Source organism: Saccharomycopsis crataegensis, assembly GCF_037102585.1.
Source record: "Saccharomycopsis crataegensis DNA, jcf7180000000084, whole genome shotgun sequence".
In the NCBI taxonomy this organism is placed as follows: domain Eukaryota; kingdom Fungi; phylum Ascomycota; class Saccharomycetes; order Ascoideales; family Saccharomycopsidaceae; genus Saccharomycopsis; species Saccharomycopsis crataegensis.
Window position 1 is genome coordinate 1358270 of NW_027043829.1, and position 23329 is coordinate 1381598.

Sequence of the window (23329 nt, forward strand, 5' to 3'; positions counted from 1 at the left end):
TAATAAATAGAGAAAAAGGAACATCGACAATCTGTGTTAATGTCGACCGAAAGCAAAATCGAAATTGATCAACCTAAAATTGACGAGGGTCTTTACTCTCGTCAGTTGTACGTGTTGGGTAAAGAAGCGATGCTCAGAATGCAAAAGTCTAGTGTTTTGATCATCGGGTTGAAAGGATTGGGTATTGAAATAGCTAAGAACGTTGCCCTAGCCGGTGTCAAGTCGTTGTCTTTATATGATCCAAGTGAAGTGGAGCTTGGTGACTTGTCTAGTCAGTTTTTCTTGACTGCTGAAGATATTGGCAAGCCAAGAGCATCTGCCTCTAAAGAACCATTATCACAGTTGAATCAATATGTTCCTATTTCCATCATTGATGATTTAGAGGAATCCAAATTAAGAAGCTTTCAAGTGATCATTGTGACCAGTGGATTGCTATCCTTAGAGAAGCAAATTGCTCTTAACAAATTTACACACAAGAATAATATCAAATATATTTCTGCTGATTCCAGAGGTTTATTTGCGCAAGCTTTTGTCGACTTTGGTGACGAGTTCACTATCATTGACAAAAACGGCGAAGAACCTTTGAGTAGTATGGTGACTGACATCGAAACTGATGGTACCGTCACAACCTTGGGTGATGAAAGACATGGCTTGGAAGATGGAAGATATGTCAAGTTTTCAGAAGTTAAAGGTTCAGAAGAAATTGCTTTCTTAAACGAAGGTGAAGCGTATAAGGTCGAGGTTTTGGGCCCATTTGCTTTCAAGATTGACGTAGGTAAAAAATTGAATGGTTACGAATCGGGAGGTGTTTTTACAGAAGTAAAAGTGCCTACTGCTATGAAATTTGAACCATTGGCCACCCAATTGGCTAACCCAGAATACTTGATAACTGATTTTGCTAAGTTCGATAGACCAAGTCAATTACATTTGGGTTTCCAAGCATTATATAAATTCCAAGAAATTCATGATGGGAAATTACCACGTCCATTGAATAAATCTGATGCCAAAGAATTGGTCAAGTACACCAAGGAGTTGGCCACCAAGAATCCAGACGTCTTGGGTGATGCGGAAGTTGATGAAGAATTGATTAGCGAATTGGCATATCAAGCTACTGGTGATATCCCAGGTATCAATGCCTTTTTGGGTGGTATGATTGCTCAGGAAGCTTTGAAGGCTATATCTGGCAAGTTCACCCCAATTAAACAGTTCCTCTACTTTGATTCTTTGGAATCATTGCCAGATGCAGAAGAATATCCAAGAACGGAAGAAACTACGAAAGCCATAAAATCCAGATATGACCCCCAAATTGCTGTGTTTGGGTTGAAGTTCCAACAAAAGATTGCTAATTTGAAGGTATTCCTTGTTGGTGCAGGTGCTATTGGGTGTGAGATGCTTAAAAACTGGGCATTGCAAGGTTTAGGATCCGGTCCAGAAGGTAAAATTATTGTTACTGACAATGATTCTATTGAAAAATCAAACTTGAATAGACAATTCTTATTTAGACCAAAGGACGTGGGGTCTGAAAAGTCAAAAGCCGCCGCTAAAGCTGTTACTGCTATGAATCCAGACTTGGAAGATAAAATTGTTAGCTTGATCGATAAAGTTGGTCCAGAAACTGAACACATTTTCAATGATGATTTTTGGAATGGTTTGGACTTGGTTACAAATGCTTTGGACAACGTTGAAGCAAGAACGTATGTTGACAGAAAGTGTGTGTTTTACAAGAAACCATTGTTGGAAAGTGGTACCTTGGGTACTAAGGGTAACACCCAGGTTGTGGTTCCAAGATTGACAGAAAGTTATTCTTCTTCTCAAGATCCTCCAGAGAAGGGTATTCCATTGTGTACATTGAGATCTTTCCCAAGTAAGATTGATCATACTATTGCATGGGCAAAGAGTTTATTCCAAGATCTCTTTACTGAAGCACCAGAAAATGTTAACATGTATTTGACTCAAGCGAATTTTGTGGAAGCTACTTTGAAGCAGAGTGGTGATATTAGAGGTATCTTAGAATCTATCAGCTCCAATTTAAATGAAAGACCAGTGTCATTTGATGACTGTATTAAATGGGCCAGACTTGAATTTGAAAAGAAATTCAACCACGACATCGAACAGTTATTGTACAATTTCCCAAAAGACTCCTTGACTTCAAGCGGAGAACCTTTCTGGTCTGGTACTAAGAGATGCCCATCTCCTCTCAAGTATGACATCAATAATGAGGAACACTTCAATTTTGTTGTCGCAGGTGCTAACTTGAGAGCCTTTAATTTTGGTCTCAACGGTGATTCAGGTGTTCCAGATAAACAAAAATACGCCAGTGTTATTCTTGCATGCGAAGAGAAAATCGAACCATTCTCTCCCAAATCTGATATGAAGATCGCTGCGAATGATGATGAATTAAAATCTATGACTGAAGCCGGTGGCCATGATGCTGATGAATTGAAGAAATTATCTGACAGTTTGCCATCCCCATCTAGCTTGGCAGGTTTCAGATTGAGCCCAGTAGAATTCGAAAAGGATGATGACACCAATCATCATATTGAATTCATTACTGCTTGTTCCAACTGTAGAGCTTTGAACTACAGCATTAATACCGTTGATAGAACTAGAACTAAGTTTATTGCCGGCAGAATTATCCCAGCTATTGCAACCACCACTGCGTTGGTTACTGGATTGGTGCAATTGGAATTATACAAGATAATTCTTCCAGAAAAGAAATTGGATGATTTCAAGAACGGATTCATTAACTTGGCTTTACCATTCTTTGGTTTCTCTGAACCAATCGCTTCTCCAAAGGGTAAGTACAATGACACAGAATTCGACAAAATTTGGGACAGATTTGATATTGAAAATAAGGACATCACTTTGCAAGAATTGCTTGACCAATTTGAAACCAAAGAGAAGTTGGAAATTTCTATGATTTCATATGACACTTGCTTGTTGTACGCTTCGTTTTTCCCACCAAAGAAGTTGAAGGAAAGAAGCACCATGACTTTGCCAGAAGTTTACAAACTTGTGTCCGGTAAAGAAGTCCCAAGTGATAAGAAGACAATGATCTTAGAGCTTTGTGCCGATGACGAAAGTGGTGAAGATGTGGAAGTTCCGTTTGTTACTATCCATTTGGCATGATAATGGCAGTATTCTTTTGAGATTTGTTTTTTTTTATATTTATTCTTACTTTATGCTGTATAGTTATTTTTCCTAAATTTTTTAATTTTGAAGTGATATAATTGATAAGAATTCTTACTTGAGTAAGAAGGCGTGCGCTACGAATGATTGATTATTTTTTTTTAAGTGAAAAGATCCACTTATCAGTCTGATCGTGGTTGGTTACAACGTGTATATCTATGCTGGCTTGGTATGAGCCTCATTTCATTCCATCATTAATCTTACAAAATGAGCTCTGAACATATTTATAAAAAGTAAAGGTCTAATGATTGGAAACTGGATATTAAAAAAGGATATTAAAAAAGGGAATTTGCTAGGGAAGAATGAACAGGTCATAACAATTGCTGTAAGCATGAAGGAGTCGAAGCAAATGAACACATAAGTATACATAAGAATAACAGCAAGGATATCACAAGAAATATAAATCAAAGAAAAAAAATTTTTTTAAAAAAAAACATTACAAGTATAATAATTGTACCACTTATCGTTATCATATAAATAGGACTAGCGACCAGTCCAGGCCCAAATTCTTTTGATTTCGCCGTAAATTTCCATGATTTCCACACGAACGCTAGGATTCACTTCAATTTGTTGCGTAACTTTTTTCCATTTAACAATTTTGTTTTTATTGTCATTGGACAAGAGTTCATCACGCAAAACAATACTTTCTAAGTATCCTTTGATGGTACCAGTTGGGTCGTTTTTTGACATTAATTGTTGATCTCTCAATTTTTCAACCACAGCATCACAAATCTTAAAAATTTCTTTCTGTTTGGCGTAACGTTGACTGATAATTAAATGAGCCACAGAAATGATAGAGAGGCACCCTATGGAAATCATAATATAGTTCTTATATTTGATGAGGACCAAGTTAATTATTGTCTTGCTGCGACACTGAAAGTTAAGGTTTTCCATTGATGTTGATCGAAGGCCCTTTTTCGTGACTTGGGTTGGGGAACCTTCGTCATCAGAACGCTCGGAACCAGATACTTTCTCAAAGAACTATAACAAAATGTTAATAAAGGAGCAACAAAAAGAAGGAGTAAATTTTTTTCTTCCCATCAGAATTGTCATTGGATGAATTCCAATTTACACATAAATTAAAAGACTTGCCTTACCGTAACGATTTCTGCATGATTTTCAAGATATTCTTCAGCTTTTTGCCAAATTTCATCAAATTCTTCATTAGACACTCCTGGTGATTTGACATTAGACAAGATATCATATAATACTTCAGCGGTCAAGCCAGCTTCATTGTCGCAACCTTGGCCGCAATCAACAGCTGCATTTTTACTTCTCAAGATATCTAAAGAGACGGCAATCATATTTTCAATCCTTCTCTGTTTTCTCAAGTCAGGAATACATCTTTTACCTGTCAAATAGTAAGTGATTGGCTTGATTTCCAAAAAATCATCATGACAACTTAAGTCAAAATATGGATAACAAGTTGCATTATCAGGGCAAGGAACACATTGTGGTTTCAAATATTGCAACAAAAACTCATCAACAAGATCAATGTATGGATTTTCATTAGGATTTGGAATTGTTTTGCGGTCGATGGAGTATCCACAGTATCCAACTAATACTTTTTGGTCAGCATACCAATACCCTAATCCTGAAAAAGTAGTCATCAAAAGGAAAATAGTAAAGTACTTAAAATAACTGAAAAAAGCATATTTAGCTGAGCTCGAAGAAAGATTCTCTATGGTTTTATCTGTTTCTTCTGTTGCTGCAATAAGTTCTTCATCGTCATCTATTAAATCATTCTGTACTTTATCAAATACAGACCCTGGTCCCTTCAAATTTTCATCTTCAGAAGATTCATCTTTTTCATTTTCATTTTCATTTTCATTTCCATTTCCATTTTGACTTTCTTTTTCAGCAGTAGTACCTGAAAACTCCTCGGTGATATCACGAATTTCATCTTCATCTTCATCGTCTTCATCATCATTGATATTTGACGCTTCCTCCGCATCGGATTGTAATTCTTCTTCATCATCACTCACTTCTATAGGCATAGGATAGGATGATTCTGATTCTAAGGGCACTTTATCAGCAGGATCCTCTACCGATTCTTCCTCATTCTTCTTAAATGATTTTGAGGAAATCGTGTTGGAAGTCGGTTTGAACACAATATCTGTTGTAGCAGGATTGAAGATACTATTCTTGATCACATTGATGCCCAATTCTTTGGCCATTAAGTCTGCATCAAATGGTTCATTCATAGATTCCTTTTCATCAATTGATTTGGCAATCATAGGAGAAGCCGTTTCATCTTTTGATTTAGAAGGTTTAGGGGTTGATCTAACCTTTGAAGGAGTCTTTGATGGAGTTTTGGAGATCAACAGTTTCTTAGGAGTACTATTTTTCAATGGAGATGCTTTACTTCTTAAATCTGCAACAGTCTTGGTAGTAGAAGACTTTCCAATCTTAAACTTATTAGTTTGGTCTGAGTCATTAATCAACTTCTTCCTATTTGAGCCGAGAATCTCTTTTAGATTATGCTTGAGTTCTCTTTGGGGAGATTTTAATATTTGAGTACTATCCTTCAAGCTCTTTGTTAACAATGTCTCAAACTCCTCGCTATTATCAACCTCAGAACCACTAAAATCAAACAAATCCTTGGCTTTCTTTTTTTCCGGCTCTTCCTTTTCATCAGAAATATCGTTTGTCATTCGTCTCTTATTGCCTTTTCTGCCCGCTTGGAAACTATTATTGTTATTGAACGAAACTTCTTCCTTTTCTTCATCATCACTTTCTTCAACAAATAATGACTCGGAATTCTTGGAATCTGACTTCTTCAGCTTTGTCTTAGATCTAGTTTTCTTAGCTTTACCCCCTGAAGTGTCCATCTCTTCAACTTCCCCAATTTCTTCGATTTCTTCAGCCTCCCCCGAAATTTCACTAGAGCTATCCACCAGCTTTTCTGCAATATCATTATTCTTCTTTGGAGCTCCGGCTCCGGCGTGTCTCCCAGAACTTCTTGTATTCTTTTTGGCTGTATCTATATGCTCTACTTCCACTACGGCATCTTCGCTGTCCGATCCTGAGCTTGAAGAGTCATCCGAGCTTGAAGAGAATACTTCGGTCACGTCAGGATTTTTCTTATGTTGTTTTGATTCTGAGATAGAAGATTTCTTGCCTGATTTTTTATCGCTCTCAGCGTTGGTTTTGTGATGAGCATCCTCAATAGGCCCGGCTTTCTCAAGCGTAGATTGATATTCTCGCAACAATTCCTTAGAGCGGGATCCGATCTTCTCATTAAAAAGTTTCACCAACTGAGCTTTCTTGTAGTTTGATGGGAAAGCAACATTGTGGAAAACCAAAATCTTTTTGATTTGGGGTATTTTTAAAGTGTTCGCTTTGAAACCTTTACATCCGCGTTAGTAAAGAGAACAAAATTCAGAAAAAAAGTGCGCGCATGATTTTCCAAAATAAACATACCAGGTTCAAGATAGCTTAAATCACCATCCATTTTTGATTTCAAGTTGTTGATTTGGCGAACGTGTTTATTTCCTAAATGTTGGGACACGCCTTTAAAAAACAACAAAAACAAAAAAAAATATTTTGCAAAAAAGTAAACAAACAAAAAAGAATCACTTTTTGGTTTCAATTACCCGGGCATATTATTGACACAGAGTGCGGGTAATGGAACCATCAGGTTTGTCTAATAATAACCAGTGGTTCAGTGATCTAACGGTCCAATATATTTTAACTATAAAGGGTGTCTAAGTAGATGATCCACTAACAAAGTAAAGCGTGAATATATAGAAGTGACAATTTTAAAAGCAACAAAAGAAAAGAAAAAAAAAACAAATGAAACCTTTTTTGTTGTTCACAGTAAGAACAAATAAACAAAAGCATATTAAACAATAGTAATAGCTAGAGTCCTTCACAGAAAAATTGACGTATGGCTTGGTAATAATATTAAACAGATTCAGGAATTATAATTTCTGATGGTAGAATAAAAAAAGATGGGAAATAGGAGGCAGAATTAAACAAATCATAACAAAACAAAAATACAGAGACAGAGGAGACACAAGAATAAGGGACCAACCACTTTTATCATCAACATCATTAGATACCAAAATCACCACTAACAAATGCACTTCTCAAGGCTTTTTTGTCTGCAGGTTTTGAAGTTGGTCCGTGCAACTTATTGAACCCACTTGTTGCAGGGGTCGGCATGTTTGCAATAGCAGCGTCACTGGTATTGACCTGCTTTTGTTGGTTGGTAGAAGCCGGTGGGGGATTATTGGCTGCAGTAGGACCGTATCTGGTATACTGGGCCGGAGGAGGATGGTGATAACCTGGTCCTGGTGGCGGATTATGTCTATACCCAGGAGGAGGACCTCTGTATGCACCAGGAGGAGGAGGAGGAGGACCTCTATAGGCACCAGGAGGAGGAGGACCTTGTCTTGTTGGAGAATATCTTCCTACTGGATGAGGGGCCGGTGAAGCGTAACCTTGCGGAGGCGCCGAAGCTGGTGGATGTTGATAGTATCCCTGATCATAGTAATAGTAATCTCCCTGGTTATAATCGTAATAGTATTCTTGCTGTTGTTGTGGAGGAGGAGGTCCTCTTGGTGCTGGCTGCCTATATTGTTGTCCTGCTGGCTGCTGCTGCGGGTGTTGCTGTTGAGGAGGAGGGAGAGGAGCCTGTTGACCCGATGGCGGAGGTTTTCTCCTGACTGGATGAGGTTGATGATAGTATCCTTGACTATAATCCTCGTTTTCTTCTATTGATCTTGTTGGTGAATCATTACTCGGCGGAGGTCGCGATGCCCTTTTTGGAGAATTCTTGGTTGGGACTTCTGGGGGTCTACTTGGTGAATCGGCCTTGATAGTCCTCAGGCTCGTAGAAGCGCCATGCGAGTTCCGAGCGTCAGGATTATATAATTCAATATTTGTGCTAGGTTGAATTGAATCGCTGTAAAGTGAGTCAGGAACTGCAGAAGATGCTTGACTGGCATATAACACATCTGCCTGTCCATGCATTTCATCCTCATCTTCTTCATCATCAATTTCACATTCTTGAATGATTAGCCATTTTACTTGATTTTTCTGGAATTCAAATTCAGCAACTAAAGATTTACCAAATAATTTCCTAACTTGATCAGATGATTCAGAAGATATACTCGACATCCAGGTCCATATATAGTAATCATCAATGGCGATTCTAGACACTGAAGCTTTATGAACGTTAAACTCTCCTAAATCTTCGGAATTCTGATTTTGAAACCAGCCATTCTTCAACATAAAATATTTCTTGTCGGTACATAATTTATCAACTATTTTTCTTGATTCAGGGGTCAATTTTTCAATGATGGTTTCATCCGGATCTTGTAATAGGTACTTCAATACTAAATAGTCTTCTTTTGCTTCGAAATAGTCGGGTTTGTCAAATGACAATGTCTTAGAAGTTCTTGCAAGTAATTCCACAGGGTCCAGGGATAATTTTTTACTATAAATTGTGATTAATGGCATCGATGTCAAATGCGATGATGCCAAGCTGTTTTCTGGGGGATAGGGATTACTGGCCAATAATGTTTGTAAGGATCTTTGAATTTTGACTTTTGCATTGGAATCAGAGGGCAACATTGACCTTAAAAAGGCCAATAGCAAATGGAACATCGCCTCCGACGCTGGTAACCATGCCTCTAAACCATCGATAAATGAATTGCTCAGCCCATCATAATCGAAACCCAAAGAGAAATTAGTTGATTCTTTCAAGGACTTTGGAACCATTCCCGAGAATGCCCAAATACCAGCCAACTTAGAGATTTTTCTCCCACTTAAATGGTTTTCTTTGGTATAAGCGGCAACTCTCACCAAGAGGTCCAAGAAATCGTAAACTATCGATGCATGATCTGCTGAAGGTAAACATGTGGGCATGATTTCCAAAAACGCATTCTTTGGGTAGTTTTTCTTTTGTTCCAAAGTCTTGAACTTCTCATAAGAAGACCAGCCAATGACACACGAATCTGGTAAACGGCACCACAAAAACTTGAGAGCTGACATCAAAGTGAAGCAATCTGTTCTTTTAATGATCTTCTTCACTAACTCCGGATTATTCAAGTTTTGTAGCACTTTTTGTAAAAAGAAGGACAATTTTTTGTCATCATTTTGGACTCTAAATGGTAAGAAAATGTAGGGAATCTTGGCCCCATTGGCTTTCAATTCAGAAGTTAACATATGGATTAAATCTTTAATATCTCCCCGATCAAACACTGTTATCATGTCGAGTTCGATCTCATTGACAAAAGTCTTTTCTTTGAGTTGATCCATTTTTGAGAAATCACCATTCAATAAACTATAATGTAATGTACGGGGCTGTACTCTATTGACCTCAATTCACCTTATGATTAATTAATGAACGCAACCCACCGATCGCTTCTTCTTTGTTGCCTTTCAAGTTCAGCTTATTTTTGTTTTGTTTGTTTACTGTTTATTGTTTTTTTGATTCTTTCCTTTTGACACTTTTTTACCAATCTCAACTAAGGTTGTTTTGTACACACAAAAGAGACACTACCTTGAGGCGAGGAACACACGCAACCAAAAAAAAAGGAAAACAGTATTAAAAGAGCACAAGCACTGTCCAGAGAATTTCAGCTCTAAGAAAACGCAATATCCACTGATGCAATTGGGCTCGGTTTGGGGTATATTTTTATGGAGAACACACAGGTCCTTTTTGATTTTCCTTTTTTTTTTTTCTTTGCTGTTTTTGCCCTTTTTTTCTTGTTTGCATTTTTCTACATCGGGTATTCCGCACCGGACTCTGACGGGAGAAACGAAAAGCCGTTGTACCGTTCCGGAGATGACGGTGACTTGTATGAAACTCTATTAAACTTCAAAAAACTAGAAATAACTTTATAAAAAATAGCATAGGTGTAAAGCTCTAATAATAATTACTAGAATGCCCACGCACCACCATGCTTTCGCCACCAGTCACTAACTGCATGCCACTCTTCAGAGTCGTGGTCTCTACTGACACCGTTCATCACAGATTTTGACTCAGTCACCTCAATCTTATGGCCTTTGGCCCGCATTTGATCCTTGAAACCGCTCCCTGTATAATTTTCCATATAAAGCATCTCTGGCAAAAGTTGATGGTGAAGACGTGGGTATGCTATAGTCTCTAATAACGGCATCTGGTACATGTACTTTCTGACAATGGCCTGGAATACCGAAGTAAGAATTCTACTTCCCCCAGCAGCCCCGATAACCATGTCTGGACTACCGTATGTCGTACCAACATTTTCATGGAGATCATCGCTAGTTTTAAGCACGATCACAGGGACCATTGAAGACAATGGTCTTTTGAAGGGTTGGATAAAGTTGTAGATTGATGGGGCTAAATCAAACGCATTTGAACCCTCAGTGGAAAAGTCATCCATTTGATCATTGAGGATAATCCCAGTGTTTGGATCAACTACCATTGAGCCAAACAATAAGTTAACCGATGTGGTCATCGATACCGAGTTGTTGTATTGGTCGATAATGGAAAAATGAGAAGTACCATTATCTTGGACTGGTTGAAACTCAGGATTATAATCCTTCCAGGAGCTCAAAGTATGATGATCTGAAATATTTCGATAAACTGATTCCGACCAAGCGTCACTTAAAAGATGATTAATTCTGGATTGCTGCTCTAGAATTTCATCACACCCTTCACCATCAACTGCGACAGCATCCCCCAACCTAGTTCTAGCCGATCCCATCCATTTCATTGCTTCTACGAGTCTTTGAGTTTGGTATTCAGTCAAATCTCCACCAATAGCAAAATCGTTTCGTAGGCCCGCGTCGTGATAAAATCTGTTCATCACATTAAGAGAACTAAGCAAAGCAATTCCCGAACTACAGCCTGTATGTGGGGCCAAAACTTGATAATTGCCCATGAAACTAGACTTGACTGGAATCCCAGTTTTCAATTCATATTCGGCAAAATCAGCTTCAGTAATTATGCCATTATTCATTTGAATGGCATTTACTAAAGATTTAACTATGGGACCTTCAGGATCATAGAAAATAGCATCACTTCCATTATTTGCAATGGTCCTTAGAGTTTCCGAAAAATTAGGTCTCTTTATCAAATCTCCTTCTTTAATGAGTCTGACCTTCTTGTAACAATGCTTGGAACCAGAAGCTTCACATTTCAAAACTTCATTGTAATTCCTCACATACGGAGACCAGTCTCTATAACGTTTCTTAAACACATTGGGAGCTAAATGAACCATTTGCGATAACAAAGTTGTAGCGTTGAAACCATTTTCAGCCAACTGAATTACCGGCTCGAGTAAATCTTTCCATTCGACGTTACCAGAGCCATGTGATTTGTATAAATGGTATAATCCTTTTAATTCTCCCGGAACAGCAATTGACAATCCTCCAATTTTGGAAGGCACCTGCTTTGATAACATCTCGAAGTCATCATTGTATTTTGGAGCTCCACCTTCACTGCCATCGTACATGTTTTTATAACTTAGGCGCGGCGCTTGTTCTCTGGCATCAATACTTAATAAGTCGTTTGAGCCATCAGTGGAATTGTAGCGCGATGATAGAATGAAACCTCCACCACCAATACCCGAACTGAATGAGTTGATAAGACCAATGCAAAGTGCAACAGTGACCGCGGCGTCCGCAGCATTACCATTATGCATTTGGAGGATTTGGCCACCAAGGAACGAACATTCTTCTAGATCACTGGCAACGGCACCGTTTTTACCAATTTTGAGATATTTTTCGTCGGGATTTAGCGAGGGATTCTTGGCTGGGGGACCCATATTCAATCCTTGAGGCCATAAGGGTACATCATCATCTGAGTTATTGATAAGGCTCTCCCCACCGCCGATGCTAGTGAATATAAAAGCTGATATGATAATTGCTAGAGAAATGTTGAGAAGAAACTTTTTGGTCTTCATTGACCAGCCCCTAAGAGGTACCGTCTTTTCTATCCCCTTGCCATCCATTCTTGTTGGTTATCTTCCTGCCGTTTTTTACTCATAAGAAATGAAATCAATCAAAAAATATTGACGGCCGATATTCCTATCTAGCATCACGTGTACTGTTATCAAAACTCTTTTGATCTCACAACCGGTTTCCTCTTTTCTTAGATCTTAGGTATTGTCTTAATGGTATTATACGATTTTTCCTAAATTATGACTTCTGTTAATGTTATCCCCACTCGGTTGTTGAGGTTGGAATGAAAAGTTCTCATTACTCCTCTCCACATAATCAAATGGTGCGAGAACTGTTATAATAATATGTCTATTCTATTATACCCATATACTATATGGGAGAGTTAATTGAGCGCATCGATTCCAATTTTAGCATCGCAGTTTATTGGATTATCGGATACTTCCAAAAAGTCTGTCTTAGTAAGACCCAACCGATTTGAGATACCCGAAATCATCAACATGGTTAATGGATGGAGTTCCATTGCCATCAGGAATTGAGAAGTAAAAATATCTCTTAACACAATACTTGTGACTTTAAATATTCATATTTAACATTGTTAGATGTCTTCTGACAATGTTGCGTCAAAATACATATTTAAAGGTAATACTATCTACAACGCCATTTTTTGGTGGATCATTTCAACATGGAATATTTATTGAACATCTTTATACGTTTGGTATTGTTTTTCTTTATAATTTCTGATGTTTTTGTGTTTCGTTATTTCATGAAATCGTCTCTTGAATATGGTCAAATAGGAAACTCATTAAAGTATGATGAGATCACACAATAGCTTGTTCGCGAGCATGCTCTTCTTCCAAAACTTTTTGAACGTGCTGCTTACCATAACCATTGGTGGCTTGATTAATGTAAGAGACAGTGATTCCAGAAACCACAAATGTCACACTGACAAGAATATAATTGATTGGACCTGGATTCATTTTGAACACAGTGTGAGTCAACTTATCAAAATAGGATTGGCCAAAGTTGACAATCCCAGAAATTGACATAATCGTACCGTAAATGATTCCAAAAGTTTCGAAACCAAACACTTTACCAGCAACGTCAGAAATAGTGGTGTAGAAGAATGGTCTATAAGCCACAAATAATAAAACGTTCAAAACACCAATATAAAACACTTTTGGAATGAAACCCAAGACCCCCAAAAACACTGACAAAAAGGATAACGCACTGACAACAAAAAGAGTGGAGTGCGTATCCAAAATATAACCAACAAATGGAATAGAGACCAAACCACCAAGAGGCAATGCAATATCAAAGATCTTGTTCAATTTAGTAGCCTCTTCGTGAGATCCAAATAAGTAAGTGTACTGGGAGTTAACAGTAGAAATGAAGTAATTCAATCTGAGCATTTGAACAGTGGTGAAAATAGCAATAATCCAGAACCAGTTACTTGAAAATTGTTGTTTAAGGGATTGACCGTGTAAGATACCAAATATACCACCACTGGTGACAGTTTCTTCTTCAACTTCCTCTCTGGTAATTGGAACACGGGTGATGCTGGACAAAGAGGATCTTCTTCTGTTAGCAGGCTTATTTGGTAACAAAGCACTGTTTTCATTGATTTCGTGTTGAATGGCCTCAACAGCATTTGGTGCCTCTTCCGAAACGGCAGCAGTTCCAGAGACATCTGCCTGGTAAGACTCCTTTGGCATCAAGAAAATCTGCACTAAGAAGATAAATAATGGGATGGCAATGTAAAGCTTGAAAAATGAGGCAATGGAGAAGTTATATGATTCACTAGAGAGATATGAGTTCAAAAATGAGTAGATCAAAAACACAGAAGACGACGCATCAAATGCCCCAGTAAGCAACGCCAAGATAAGCCCAGAATTTTTTGGGAAAGCATTTGATAAATGGAAAGAAGAAATAAATGTGAAAGGACCCCCAAGGGCAACAAAGGCAAACCCAGTCAAAAATGGATCGAATGAAATAATTGACCTAGAGTTAACAATGATAATAGTACCAATGAAGATAAAGATGGAGCCAACCAAACCACAAAGCTTTGGGCCGTAATTATCCAACAAGTACCCGATTGGCAAAGCACAAATATTAGTAACCACGGCACAAACAGTGAAGATGAAGTTCAACTTCAAATCTTGTTCCGGACATTTTGGAGCAATGACAGATTTGGTATCGAAAGTGACCTTTTCCATAAAGGCACTGAATATGAGAGAAGTTGCCGATGAGTTACCAGAATCATCGAAACAGAGTCCTTCGTAAACATTTTCTTTGATAAGGAATGGTTTTAAGGCAGCAAACCCGAACATAGGGCCTGCAGCAAACAAGCACCAGAAGATGGCACTGAAGACCTGAAAGGCTCTTTTGGTAGAGCCTTCTTGGAAATGAAACATGTCAAGCGAAAAATAACGATGCGACCGATAACGTCAGGAGATGATGAAATGGCACAGTTTCCAAGAGTCAAAGGGGATGTAAAGCAGTGGTATATAAAAAATGAGAGCTTGCAAATGATTGACGTAGCTCTCAATATTTGGGTTATGGTTAGGGGTATTAATAGTCAAGTAAAACGAATTCGATCCACGCTTTTTTATCTTTTTTTTTCTCCCTTTTTTTCTTTTTTCTTTTTCTCCTGATAACACTTCCGGCGGGCAGTTTCTTTTTCTTATCATTTTGTTCCCAGCTGCTGGACAACCACCAATTTTCCCTGATTATTTGCAGTAAATTGATAAATATTGGTATCATTTACTACTAATATAGGCAAGCAATTCTTTCGTCTTTGATTGTAATTTTTTCTGTGAAAAGCTGTTAGATGGTGGGAATTTGACACATTTTAAGTTTCTTATCTGCAGCAATCTACAATAGAAGGCCAAAACATCGAAATATATATTCAACCTACCACCACAGAGAACAATAAAGAATGTATAATATAATGAAGTCAGGATACTCTTCCTCTGCAAACTTGATCAATCTCAAGAAACCTAGAGCAATCATCAAACAGTAAGTTTCTGACCTTGTCGTATATTAGCTGTTCATATTTGACAAAATTAATACCCGTATTCAAGGCAATGAGAGAGTGCAACTGAAAATCAACAGGACTCACAGCAATGACACTGTCCATATTTTTCCTTCTCAAACGCGCTCTAACAAGACGCTTCAACTAGGGTGACAAGTATAAAAAAAGAGCATTGCCCCAAAGACTCACGTCAACATCACAAATCATAAACATCCGGACAAAGTCTTTTAATTTTTCAGTTATCTCAAGACAGCAACCCGCTTTATTAATTTTTAAAGACTCGAATGATGGAGGAAGGCTCCGTAACCCAGCTAAAGGTAGGAATCCTTCTACTTATCTTAATCTTTCCAGGATCAAGTAACTCTGGAGGGTAGCCTTTTAAAACCTCCAACACCATCTTATCTTCACCGTCATATTCGGCAGTACCTTCTGGCGAGAACGTATGGTTTGGCAGAATTTACTGAGTTGAAATTTCGAGTTGAAAATAGCTGGAAAATTATGACATTCCTCACATACATATAGCTAGATTAATTCTATTATTGTTGCTCTAGCAACTATCGTTTTAGCATAGGAATTTTAAAAGCTCTCTACATTGAACAGATTGTGTTTTCTTCTTGTCTTTTCTTTGCTTAATACAGAAACAAGTGAAAAAAATAAATTTCATCTGGAAGCTCTTCTGCCATCATAATCATTGTCAGCAAACTTTTACTCAATGAGCTAGCTACCAAGATTAGCAGAAAAATTAGATACTTGAAAATTTATTCCTTGAATACAATCATAAATAAGAAATTTTCAGTCAACGCCACGAGAGAATGTAGCCAAGAATGAGATGGATGCGCTTAAGGCAGCAACGTCTTTCTTCTTCTTTCATCTTAAACGTATCATATCCTAACACGATATTTCAATTCTGGAGACAAGCACAAGAAAAGAACTTCACTCCAGGCAGAAAACCAAAGACCATGTATTAGAAATACCAAGACAATATCTTGTAATTTTTTAACAATTTCAGTACCGTCACTACGGCCGTCAATTTTCAAAGACTCATCATACATGGGGGATCCCGGCAATTCTTCCATTTGAACTGAATGGTGAAAATAGAGCAGGCGTTACGCATGTAGTTGTTGAAGTTACAAAATGAAAAATATTTAGACAGTGAGTATGAATCAACATTGTCATTAGGGGCCTCTCTTTCCTTTTGTTCAAACTACACTAGCATATAGCATATTATGATATGACTTCCGACAAAATTTGGAATATAAATTTTTCATGTGTTGTTCGTGTTATATAAGAAAAATGTAATCTGTTAGAAAAAAAAATAAAAGTAACGACAATCAACATCAGAAAATAGAAAAAATAGAAACTTTATAGATAAAGGAAGGAAAAAAAAACAAGTACGTAAAAAAACATACACAAGAAACAGTAGCGTAAAAAACAGGTAAAATGATCATATAAAATAACATAACAAGAGTCCAGTGAAGTCAACTAAAAAGAACAACATCTTGTTTTTTCAAAAAAACAGTTAAAAAAAGGAACAGAAAGTAATGAATGGCGGGCCGCGAGAACATTTGAAGACGGCTCATATATGAAAAAAGAGGATAGAAGATATCATTTCTCTTTTGCTCTTTCAACCAGAGATACTTCAGCAGTTGGAGATTTTGCAGCAGACCTTTTCTAATCCCAGTTGATTCTTTTATAAATATTTTTTTTTCTTTTTTATTTTTTATTCTTTATTTTTCTTGTTTCATTCATTCGTTCATAATTTGGCTTGGTTTGTACGTCATAAATCAATTAGGTAAGTATCGTTATAATCGTCAGATCATCATCATAATCATTATCGTAATCATCATCATTATTATTATTATTATTATTATTATTTCAATTTAGTGTTAAGTAAAAAAATAAAACCACAAAATATGCAGACGGAGAACACCTCACCCATACCATTTTTATTCTCTCTCTTGAAATTATATGGAGAATAAATATGCTTAATAATTTTTTTTTTTTTTTTTATAATAAAAAGCACTCTAATCCAATTTTTGGATTGAACCTGTTGCAAGACCTCATATCAATGTAGATCTCCCACTACCCCAAATATCTCTCCTATTGTTGGAGTTGCTACTTAAATTCAAACCATTCAACCCATCATTCAAACTGCTTATCAAGTTCTTCCCAACAGTAGAACTTCCATTAACACTAACATTATTGTTAATGTTTGGACTATTTGAAGCAATTGAGGTGGTTGATGATTTCAATCCTCCGGCACTTGTCCCTAATGATGAGCTTGGAATAGTTGTCGCAGTAGGGGTATTGCCTGTGGAGCCAACGCCGCTGTTACTTCCAATACCAATTGGACTAGCCAAGTTATTCAAATTACCACCTAAATCATCGAAATTGTTAAATCCCGGGCTCAAGGTAGTGGTGAAAGTGTCACCACCAGTCAAATTTTGGGTCAAATTGAGCATCGAGTTATTATTACTCAAAAAGTTTGGGTTGGAGTTATTGAAATGGCTGTAAATACTGTGACTAGGTGGGTTAAATCCACTGGTAGATTCGTTTGCAGATGCACCTCCAGCAACAGTTTGCCCAGAGTTGGAAGAGTTATTAGCAAAATAACTGGACCCGGAATTACCACCAGAATTACCCAAATTTAATAAGCTCTGAGCCTGTGAGGTTTGGTTAACACCTGGCTGGTTTTGATTCAAGAAAGTAGCGGAATTGTTGCTATGGACATAAGGTGATTTGTTAGCATTTGAGCCAGAGTTTGTAAATTCAGAACTTGCTCCGCCAATCCCCGGGGTAGGAGGCTGTGACATGTTGAGATAAGTTGGTGAATTAAGTGATGGTTGATTTCCATTGGAATTCCCATTGTTGTTATTGTTGTGGCCGTAAAGACTTGGTAAAGCAAAAGGCGTGTTTCTAACATCTGCATAAGATCTCGTACCTCTCAACATAGCAGCAGGATTATTATTAGAGCCACTAGTGATTGGGCTATTAAGAGTTTGGCTACCAGTTGAGTTGGCCCCGAGAGTGATATTAGGACTATTGCCGCCAATGTTATTAGGGCTAGTGTTGTTCAACAATCCAAAGCTTTGACCACCAGGGGCTCGTGGCTGAGGTTGATGAGTGGCAGAAGTTGTTGGCTGTCCTCTGAATCTTTGATTAACATTCAAAAGACCCAAGTTACTATGAGAGACATTCAAGTTAGAATGCATGAACGGACCACCATTAGCCCCAATTACCGGCTGGGAATTGGCTATTGGGCTATTTGTCATATTTGGAGAAGTAATCGCTGGATTGAACTTTCTCTTGATAATGATAAAGCCATTCTCATAAGACTCGGACAAGTTGAGGAAATTGCAAAGAATATTCAAATATTTCTTGTGATTGTTTGGCATCCCTAATGGATAAGCGACATCCTCATATTTTCTATAAACGTCCAGTTTGAACAACAATAAAGTAGAATAAATGTCCAAAACTTCAGGGTTATTAAAATCCACAACTTGAGGCGGCACAGGTAAACCAGCAATGTTTGGAGGTCCAGCGAAATATCTCTTTTCAAATTCAACACCATTGCAACCAACACCAACACCATTAAGACCTTGGTTAGCTGGCAATTTACCATTAGAGATCAAAGACGCCAACGAGGTAGTTGAAGCCGATCTATGTTGTTCTTCCAACTGTCCTCTTTTTTCTCTCTTCTCGCGTTCGATCCTTTCCCTTTCAATGAGCGGTAACATTTTCTTATATTCGACTCTTAATTTCCTACCCCCAATCTCCTTACTGTTGAGGTTATTGACAACCATAGCAGTTTCCTCAGTCGAGGTAAAGTTAGCGAATGCTAATCCTCTGAAAACACCATTATCAAAATGGTAGTTGAAAGCATATGGCAAAGGCAAGCTTAACTTGGTCATCTCTTCCAAAAGTTGTTCCTTCTTAATGGAGAAAGGAATATTTTTGATGACAATAGCGGTTGGAATGACTTCTTCTTCAAGATCTTCTTTCTTTCCAATACCAGTAAGACTGGTGACTGAGGGATGGTTAGATGAGGCAATTGCTGACATGGTGGCACCAGGAATTCCCACACCATTTTTGTCATCATTTGCCGGTGTACCAGATCTCGAAGGGACATTCACATTTTTGGCTTGTTGATCAATCCAATTGTTCACATTCAAAGGATTGATACCTACTGGCAACGATGGAGACAACACGTTGCCCTTAAAGCCAGAGTTTTGGTTTTGAAACATCCGTTGAGCATTCTGATTAATACCTTGACCGCGAGTGACGACAGAAGATGATGGGTTATTAACATTCCCAGGAAAGACAGACGAGGAAGTAGGAGTATTCGCCATATTATACTGGCTAGTTGAATATGCCGAATAAGATGAAGTGGAGGTGGTGGACATCGCTGGTGAACGAGGTGGCATCATGCGTCCAGTATTGCCATTATTGATACCGTTAAAGGCATTGCCCCTAGGAGTCACCGCATTGTTGGCCTCTTCCAAGTTAAGTGGGGTGGGTGTAAACAGCCGCAAATCCATTTTGAAATTCGTATAGAGTATCTGTGGTTGTAAAACTCTAGTTGTATGTGTATATAACGAGTATGTGAATAGTTGGCAAAAGGGTACGATTCAAAGATCGTGGTCGTCACTTCTTATTGATTTTCTCGCAATTCGACTAATGGATGCCCGAAAAAAATCAGTCAAGTGGAAAACGACAGCGAGCAGAGACGAGTGAGAAAGTTACTCCGCAAGTGACGGCGTTGTACTAGTTTTCAATATGTGAGTACCGACGGCGATAGTAACTGATCAATCAGGCAATTTGCAAATTTAACAACAACAGGCAGAAAAAAAAAAAAAAAGAAGAAAACGACGGTTAGCGGCCCGTAACAATACTCACGTGAGAGACATTTTTAGTTTCCAATATGATGAGGCTTGGTGATTTTTTTGTGTATATTTATATAAAATATTTGTTATTTTCCTAGAAGAGTATTGTTTATTGGTGATAGTATCTTATATATAACGGAGTGATTTACAAATTTCAATAATAATCGCGAGAATTTCCTCGTCCTTAACAAAACGAAGCGTGCTATCGATACCTGATTTGAGAGATTTTCCCGAAAAGTTGTAATTCTTGATGATTTCAAGCTTTTTAGGATCTGATTTCACCGCCTCAACAATGTTCAAAATCAAGTAGACGAGTCTAATCAATAACTCATTCACGCTGGATTCGTCCTCAGATTCGTAGTACTCTTGCAAATTGTTTAAAATCCCCACAAGTTTCTCAAATAGCTCTTTAATATTATACAATAACTCTGCAACCATCTCATACTCGGAAGCATTGACAATAATTGTCAAAGCAGTGATCTGAATTTTGATATTGCTAGAGTTCACCAACTTCACAAGGATCTCAAATCTTTTCTTCGAATCAGAATTCTCGAGGTTAAAAAACTTTGCGGTGCAAATTGGACAGAAAATCAAATTGGAAATTAATTCCAAGCAGCCTTGCTGAATATTTTCATTTACATCCAATATGAAAATCTCAAGATACTCCCAAGACTTGTTACATATAGCTTCTTTCACCTTCATATCTTCCAACGATGCAATGTTTGTCAATGAGAGCAAAGCTTCAAAAATATCCAAAGGCTTAACTAACTTGCTAATAAAACCATGAAGCAACTTTACCTCTTGGGAGCCATTATCAACATAATTAGTTCCATCATCAAGGAGCTCACACAAGAAAGGAATAGTCACCAACACACTATACTTGTGGAACACCAAGTTTGGATTATTGGAAATCAAGATTTTGGTGAGTGCACGCAAAGCAAATAACCGCATATAATTATCGTATCGTGCATCTTTCCCCAGTTCCTTATTATTTGACTGCTTCACTGATTTTATAAAATTCTCTTCATCACCAATGAGATATTCGATTACCAAATTAAGGGCCCCTTGTTTGACAAGCTCCACCCTAAATTTTTTTTGAAGCGACATATTGTAAATAATTTTAATCAACTGATCTTGAATATTTGTTGTCATCGATTTGAATATCTTAGTAAAACATGAGATAAAATCTAATTTTTTGGTCTGCATTATCTTTTGTAAAAATATCATAATATCTTCATCATCATCTTTTTCTTGTACTCCAAGCTTCTTATTTTTAATTCGCTCATCATTGTTAATGATGGTATTTGCATTGGAATAGTTTTTCAAGTATTCAATTGATTGTTCTTCTTTTGATAATTTGGAGTTGAAAGTAGAAATATTAGAGACTAAGATAGTTATACCATAAACAAATTCGCTGCTTAATGGAGTGGATTCATCCACTAGCGAAGTGTCGTCAATGGACATTCTATCAATATTTTTCAAAACCTCCACCTGCTCTGTCAAGATTCTGGCAAATTTTTCAATTAATAGTAAATTATGTCTTAATTTTTTCTTAAATTTTACTTTCAAACTGATAAAGGCCAATCCTTCAATCGAATACTTTTCGACATATTTATTTCTGTTATCTCTTAATAGACTTTCCACAAAAATACCATAAAACTCACCCAAATCAAGATCATTAGGAATTTTCGCCTCATTTTCTGTCAATTCTCGTATTTTATTTTGAGTTTGAGGATTATTTGATGCATCATTGATCTTCAACTGTTGATACGAGTTCCAACATTTAATAACCAATAAACTGGCCAAGGAGACAATTAACCCCCCGCTGAAATCTTTAGCAATCGGAATACGACAAAGTTCCAAAATCAAATACAAATGATTCTTTATAATCAACACAATACACCCTTCATCAATTGAAATATACTCAAATATCACCATGATATTGATAATCAATTCGACCTGCGCCTTCTGTAGTATTGATGCTAGGGTGAAACTTTTGAGAAGTTTTCTAATTATGTGATTGAGAAAATTTAGAAACATATCAGATTGGAAAATCATAATTGAGAAGTCTTTTGGGAAAACTTGAACAATAAGTTGATAATTCTTCAAGAATCCCAACAATTTTTTCCAGTCTCCTTGAACATCTTCTGCTACATTGGAGCCAGTTCCTTGTAATATAATATATGTTTCAATTTCGTCATAAATGATGTCATTGATTGGTGCTTGGGAGTCCTTGGCAGTTACCGCAACATTGAGGGATGAGAATCTGACAAAAATCATTCTGTAAATCTTATTGAACTCTTTCAGCACCTGAGCACTTTTTCCACCATTTAATGTTTTGTCATATGTACCCGATAAATCATCATTTAAAAGATGACCAAAAGACATGATTAGTGGGATTATTGATTCGTAGTCGTTAATGGTCAAATAAGAAATATACTTGTTGAATAGCAAATACCAGAGGACGAAATCAAAATATATGCCCTCAAGATCATCATTATTTGTGTCTTGGACAAGAAGTTTCTTGGATTGAAATTTCAATAATTCTATGGATTTATCCTTTAATTCCTGACAGAGTTTCTGTTTTTCGCTGCTCTCTATCTTCAAAGAGTCTAGTAACTTCATTATCAAACTCACAATCATCAAATCCTTAGAATGATCTACTTTCCCTTCTTCATAGTACACCTTTTTGACCACATTAAAGCCTTTGGATATTATATTATCCAATATGATTCTTCTAATTTTTGAATTCCCGTAGAGTGCATCGTTATTTGAAATATGGAGTAATAACTGATGGGTTTTCTTGCAAGTGGAGCGATTTTTCAAGTATTGTGGAGACTCGAAGATATGGTCAATAAATGTGATGATCTCCTCTTCATCTTGAAACTCTTTTGAGACGTCTTTGATCTCAAGAGAATCAAATTTGTCCATCACCGAGGAAATATCCATTGTCTTTGATTATATAACAATATTTTATTAACAACAATAAGAGGTGTGGAATTGTAGATTAATTTTTGTATTGTAGTATCTTGGGGGGCGTATAGCATTTCCCCTCTCCGCTGTCTGTTTGAAGTGGAGCGAGTGTATGAGGAGAATCTACAAACAAAATAGCAGGATTCATTTCTGTTAATTAATTATCACTACTTATCCATATTTGGAGCGCACTATTTTCTTTATATCTTTGGGAAGAATCACAGTGGTTGGTTGACCTGAACACTTTCATGGCAGATCAGATCTTCCTGCGGAAAATTTAAAAACAAGAAAAAAAAAACAGTGTTACGTAAATCGTTAGAAAATTTCCTTCCTCTCCCTCAAATATACTACCAAA

At 37.2% G+C, this 23329-nt stretch overlaps 9 protein-coding genes across 9 annotated transcripts; 2 read left to right on the forward strand and 7 right to left on the reverse strand. All coding sequences in view use genetic code 12, as the record gives it.

Moving 5' to 3' along the window:
• Window positions 1-39: 39 nt before the first annotated feature.
• Window positions 40-3129, forward strand: UBA1 (E1 ubiquitin-activating protein UBA1; the record flags this gene model as incomplete). The annotated part of the gene is made up of 1 exon (XM_064997216.1): window positions 40-3129. The coding sequence occupies one exon, from the start codon at window positions 40-42 to the stop codon at window positions 3127-3129; it is 3090 nt and encodes a 1029-aa protein (XP_064853288.1).
• A 543-nt stretch (window positions 3130-3672) lies between these two features.
• On the reverse strand, window positions 3673-6643 carry DASC09_036180 (Src1 protein; the record flags this gene model as incomplete). The annotated part of the gene is made up of 3 exons (XM_064997217.1): window positions 3673-4170; window positions 4287-6538; window positions 6613-6643. 3 exons carry the CDS (start codon window positions 6641-6643, stop codon window positions 3673-3675), a joined length of 2781 nt encoding a protein of 926 aa, XP_064853289.1.
• A 602-nt stretch (window positions 6644-7245) lies between these two features.
• MSB1 (Msb1p) lies at window positions 7246-9456 on the reverse strand (the record flags this gene model as incomplete). Its single annotated transcript, XM_064997218.1, has 1 exon — window positions 7246-9456. One exon carries the CDS (start codon window positions 9454-9456, stop codon window positions 7246-7248), a length of 2211 nt encoding a protein of 736 aa, XP_064853290.1.
• Window positions 9457-10079: 623 nt separating this feature from the next.
• On the reverse strand, window positions 10080-12137 carry ECM38 (gamma-glutamyltransferase; the record flags this gene model as incomplete). The annotated part of the gene is made up of 1 exon (XM_064997219.1): window positions 10080-12137. One exon carries the CDS (start codon window positions 12135-12137, stop codon window positions 10080-10082), a length of 2058 nt encoding a protein of 685 aa, XP_064853291.1.
• Window positions 12138-12905: 768 nt separating this feature from the next.
• Window positions 12906-14498, reverse strand: DASC09_036210 (Fmp42 protein; the record flags this gene model as incomplete). Its single annotated transcript, XM_064997220.1, has 1 exon — window positions 12906-14498. One exon carries the CDS (start codon window positions 14496-14498, stop codon window positions 12906-12908), a length of 1593 nt encoding a protein of 530 aa, XP_064853292.1.
• A 536-nt stretch (window positions 14499-15034) lies between these two features.
• Window positions 15035-15479, forward strand: DASC09_036220 (uncharacterized protein; the record flags this gene model as incomplete). The annotated part of the gene is made up of 2 exons (XM_064997221.1): window positions 15035-15102; window positions 15368-15479. 2 exons carry the CDS (start codon window positions 15035-15037, stop codon window positions 15477-15479), a joined length of 180 nt encoding a protein of 59 aa, XP_064853293.1.
• A 520-nt stretch (window positions 15480-15999) lies between these two features.
• On the reverse strand, window positions 16000-16194 carry DASC09_036230 (uncharacterized protein; the record flags this gene model as incomplete). Its single annotated transcript, XM_064997222.1, has 1 exon — window positions 16000-16194. The coding sequence occupies one exon, from the start codon at window positions 16192-16194 to the stop codon at window positions 16000-16002; it is 195 nt and encodes a 64-aa protein (XP_064853294.1).
• A 984-nt stretch (window positions 16195-17178) lies between these two features.
• PIN4 (Pin4p) lies at window positions 17179-19656 on the reverse strand (the record flags this gene model as incomplete). Its single annotated transcript, XM_064997223.1, has 1 exon — window positions 17179-19656. The coding sequence occupies one exon, from the start codon at window positions 19654-19656 to the stop codon at window positions 17179-17181; it is 2478 nt and encodes an 825-aa protein (XP_064853295.1).
• Window positions 19657-20127: 471 nt separating this feature from the next.
• Window positions 20128-22950, reverse strand: SHE4 (She4p; the record flags this gene model as incomplete). Its single annotated transcript, XM_064997224.1, has 1 exon — window positions 20128-22950. The coding sequence occupies one exon, from the start codon at window positions 22948-22950 to the stop codon at window positions 20128-20130; it is 2823 nt and encodes a 940-aa protein (XP_064853296.1).
• Between the last annotated feature and the right edge of the window lie 379 nt (window positions 22951-23329).